The following is a 4,744-nucleotide window of genomic DNA, read 5'->3' as shown; positions in this document are numbered from 1 at the left end:
CTTTCCTCAATCCAGGATGGAAACTCTTTATCAGAAATTCTGGTAAATGTGTGTAGTTTGTATGAAATTGTAATTATGCTCTAGTAATTTTTTTAGAGGTCCTGGTCCTATGTGTTTTGCTTCTGTACCTGACACCCTGATGGCATCTGCAATTGAAAGTTTTTGGAGTTCGAGTTGCACTCTGCATGATTTCTTTTTGTGGTTGTCTATTAAGGTCTTTTACACTTTGCTTATTCCTTGTTTTGTTCCAGGCATCCTTTTAAACTGCCCATTCTGCAGAGCTTCCTTCTGCAGGAGACATTTACTGTTGACAAAAAACAAAAGCACTACTACTTGGAAACAAAAGTTTTGATAAATGGGGTGGAGGAAACAGTTCAAACTCTTACACTTGGTTATCAACCTGAAAACCCCTATGTGAGTTACACAAGAATTTCCTTCAATCTGGCATACCAAAAAAAACAGCAAATGAGTGATTTACTGTATATATCTTATGTTCCTTGCATTTCTTCTCAAAATTTTTTTTAGATTTGTGCTGGCTTAGCTCATCCTTATAACTTCAGATTTTTCCCCAAAGATGTTGAAATATGCATTTTAACTCAAAGTCACCAAAATGTGAGTAAATTTCCCATTAAGTTTCAGTTAGGAGGAGAGATTCATTACCTGTTTACTTACAGTTTATTGTCTTTTCAGACCTAACTTGCTATAGGTCTTTAGTTCCTCACCATGTAAATGCTGCAGCCAAAAAATTCAGAGGGCAATGATGTGGTTGGTGGCTCCCTAATACAATGTTTTGTATAATAATATATAATTATATGTTGTGTAGTAATGTATTATAATAATACTTAATATAATATTTTAAAATTATTATTATGCATGAATATTATTAATAATGACAAGTACTGGGAAGGAATGGATTCAGGGTTCTCATCCTTATCTAGGTGTATCTATTCACCTTTCTTACCAAATGCAGTTATTTTTTTCCTGCTTTGCTCATTTTTCATTCTGAGCCACAATGTAATAGCTCTCAACTCTTTCATTTTTCATAATATGTAGGGATGACTTCTCTCATCTTTTATAATGTACAGGGTTAATACCCGATGCAACTAGCTTATTCACATTCTTAACACATAGGTGAAGCATGAGCTTGAGACTACCTTGAAGGTCAATAAGGAAGATGTTCTCAGCTTTCTGGGGAGATATCAGGACAAATCCAGTGAGGCAGATTTTAGACATCTTTTCCACGTGGATGTGACACATTCATTCCAGGTATTGGTGGTTTTCATTTATGGAATTATTTTTTTTAATGTCTTGGCTGTTTTACTGCGTTGTCTTTAGAATTATAATTGTTTTATGCTTGTAAACTTCCTAGCTCAATAAAGTCCTGGCCGTGACAAAGACCCTAGGTATCTCAGCAGATCAAATTATAATCTGTATCAATAATGTCTTTTAAGAAACATGCTGACCTTTTGTTTTCATACTTACTTTACTGCATTTGATTTATTTTTCAGTGTCTGTGGGTAAAATCAGTAAAATTTTGTATACACATTTGCTTATATGCATTCTCCACTTCAAGCTAAAAGTTCAGACATCAAATCACATGAGGCGATTGATGGGAATGCATTGATTATGTTTACATTTTACTTTGCCAAATAGCTTGAGTTTCCACAAGCAATGGGCCTAAGTGTGGAGCTGTTTTCCAGACAGACTAAACTGGAACATTTTGACTACGGTGTGAGTGTAAAAGCCATCATCAACAAGAACGTGTCTTCACAGGTCAGTTCCCTGATTATTACAGTCTTGTTGCGTGAACTTGTGGCTTTTGCAGTTCATACACTCAGACCTGTGTGGAGTCTCTTGCTTGTCACATGCATTAGGGATACATGTCAACCTGGGAGCTGTTTAACTGTGTGCTATAAATTGCTTTGCAACTACTTTCAAGCATGGGAACACAAATATATGTGTATACTACAAAGTTGGTCAACTCATACATAGTTCAATGAATGTGGTGGAGAGGGGTAAATTGTTAGGGAAACAGTTAACTTTTTATGGTTAGAGTTTGTTCTGGCTAGATGGCTACATGCAGTTGGAATAGGTGGCTTGTGTTTTCACACAATTCAGAAAACTGAAAGTCAAGTTAAATTATACATAAAATTCAACGTAGTTCATAATTTTTTGTTGAAAGCTCTAGCATGGTGACAGGCTTATATGCAAAATCAGGTGTCATCTGTAGCTTTTATTACCAAGTCAAAAGGTTCTTTCTCTAGGATTAACATAATCCTGTGTGGTGGGTTGACCTTGGCTGGCTGTCAGAGACCCACCCAGCTGCTCTTTCACTCCCCTGCCTCAACAGGACAGGAGGAGAAAATAAAATGAAAAAGCTTGTGCGTTGAGATAAAGACAGGGAGATCACTTACTCATTACATTCATGGACAAAATGGACTCGAATTGGGCAAAATTAATTTAATTTATTGCCAAATAAAAATTTAGTTTTACTAAATTTACTAAAGAGTCAGATGGTGAGAAACAAAGATGAAAACTAAAAAAACCTTTCCCCCTCTGCTTCCCCTCCCCCACCCTTTTTCCCAGGCCCAAATTGCTGTCGGCAGTCTTATTCCTCAAACTGATGTTTCAGTATTCTGTATTATGATTTGAGATCCTTAATGTCCTGTTCTTCTTTTTCTCTATGTGTAGGCCCAGGCAGCCCTAAAGAGTTACGGTGAGAGCAATTTCAATGGCTCTCTCTACCTTCATTCCAGTGGAAGGGGTGTGCTGATGATGGAGGTTGATATGGACAATGAAAACAGGAAGAATGCCAGAGTTGTCGAATTGAGGGCTTTCCTCCATCAGACAATCCTGACAAACCCAGAATCAATACAGTTCCAGCTCATGGGCAAAATATTTCCATCAAGGTAGAGAAATCAGAATCTTGATTAATAGAGGAGCTGAAGAGTGTTCTGTGACACGTATTTAAATGTAATTACTTTCATATAGCTGCAGCAGAAGCCACTGAGCAAATGCTATTTCATGCGTTATCCCTGTTATTGAAATACTTTTGCTCTTTGTGTTTCATAAGTTGGTATAATAAGTTACGTTAATGTATTCTAGTTGCTTTCCTAGGACTTTGTATAGAGATAACTTGAATGAACAGGTGGTACTGTTACATTGGTTTTAGATCAGCAGTTGTTTTCTTCCCCTCGTTGTTTGTCCTCTCAGAAGTAAGGAACTAATATTTACAAGCTATGCCAGTGGAAGAGGGCACTTCCCAGTGTTTATGAAGTTTTATTAAGTATTGTGGAAAGCTCTGAGGCGGAAGGGGTGGGAAATAGAAATTTGGCCCTCCCAGGTTTCAGCTGTCTTCCAGCTGATCTTTCAAATGTCACAAATACAAAAGTGTGCAGTGAAGGAGTTGATGTTTTTGTAGAGGTCCCAGTGTTTAGCAGTTTAGGGGTTGGATAGGATAAGGAGAATGAGGAGACAGTTAAAGAAGTCAGAAGTTAGTACAATTTAGTTGAAGCTCATTAGATTTACTGGTAAAAGAAAAAATAAGATAAAAGATTCAAGAAAGATATTTCATGTGTTTCTGCAGCTTACTTGCAGTTCTGGGCTTCCAATAGTTCATTCTTTTGTTTAAATACTGGGGTAGGCTGTAACACAGCAATTTCTTGCAGCTCATTTCACAGGAAGTAAAACAGAACACTTAAGATTTCTGGAATGACAGTTTATTTGGGATTTATTTTACAGGGAGAAAAGAGAAAATTAAAAGATTTAATATTTCTGGGGAATTGATAAGAAGATGCAGTCTGTACAGACTTCAGTCACTGACTGATGAAATGAATCTTATATCTCTGAATTATGTAGTTCAATTCTTTCCATCAAGTGGATTTTCACTGATGTTTTACTCATCATCAGCCTTTCAAGAGGGTTCCAATTTCTAGGAGGGATGTCTAACAATATGAAAATATGATTGCCTCACTTTTAGGTATTTTGTATAGTATACTTGAGTCTAGAAAGTCAGACATTTCAATGGACAGTTTGTTGAAGGCAATGTGAAAATTGTGACTCAGTCTTATACTTGAAACACTGAAAATTGAGTTTCTTGTTGCTCCAGCAGGTTTCCCTAAAAAGCTGTGCTGTGTTTCTCCAACACTGTTCAACTCAGGGCTAAGATACAAAGAAATAATTGTTGGTTCATTTAACAAACTCAAATTATGGTGGCGCTTAAAGTTATTGTTTAAGCTGAATTCTCAATGCTGCTTTTAAATCAGCACTGAAGAGAGATTGCATATTGTGACAGAGAGGAGTTAATTTCCAACTCTATCTAACTCTGTCCAACTCTGTCTTTTTATTAGGGATCATAACAAAAGCATCCAAGAAATTTGAAGAAAAATCAGTCTGCCAGTCTGTGCGGCTTTACTGAGTAGTTTTACTGAGTAGTTTTACAAACAACTGGTGAATAGCATGCAAGGCATCTGATTCACTGATTCACAACACTGGAACAAGTGCGCAGAAAGTCTGTGGAGTCTCCATACTTGGAGATATTCAAAACCTGACCACACGCAGTCCTGAGCACCCTGCTCTCATTGATCCTGCTTTGAGTGAGAGAGAGGTTGTCTTGGCAATCATGAATTAAGCATAATAATATCATAGAATAGTTTGGGTTGGAAGGGACCTCTGAAGGTCATCTAGTCCAACCCCCCTGCCGTGGGCAGGGACATCTTCAACTAGATCAGGTTGCTCAGAGCCC

At 37.3% G+C, this 4,744-nt stretch overlaps 1 protein-coding gene across 1 annotated transcript in view; it reads left to right on the top strand.

The window, feature by feature from the left end:
- LOC103917624 overlaps positions 1 to 4,744 on the top strand; it is a 114,715-nt gene that overhangs the window by 58,347 nt on the left and 51,624 nt on the right. Inside the window, exons 32-36 of the mRNA XM_009324811.1 lie at positions 252 to 414; positions 526 to 612; positions 1,132 to 1,266; positions 1,654 to 1,773; positions 2,692 to 2,909. Of these exons, the coding sequence (XP_009323086.1) occupies positions 252 to 414; positions 526 to 612; positions 1,132 to 1,266; positions 1,654 to 1,773; positions 2,692 to 2,909 (723 nt within the window). The remainder of the gene's footprint in view (positions 1 to 251; positions 415 to 525; positions 613 to 1,131; positions 1,267 to 1,653; positions 1,774 to 2,691; positions 2,910 to 4,744) is intronic.

The sequence above is a fragment of the Pygoscelis adeliae genome, unplaced genomic scaffold (genome assembly GCF_000699105.1).
Source record: "Pygoscelis adeliae isolate BGI_AS28 unplaced genomic scaffold, ASM69910v1 Scaffold85, whole genome shotgun sequence".
Taxonomy (NCBI): Eukaryota; Metazoa; Chordata; class Aves; order Sphenisciformes; family Spheniscidae; genus Pygoscelis; species Pygoscelis adeliae.
Note: the sequence above shows the minus strand (reverse complement) of the source record. Positions and strands in the feature narration are given on the sequence as shown.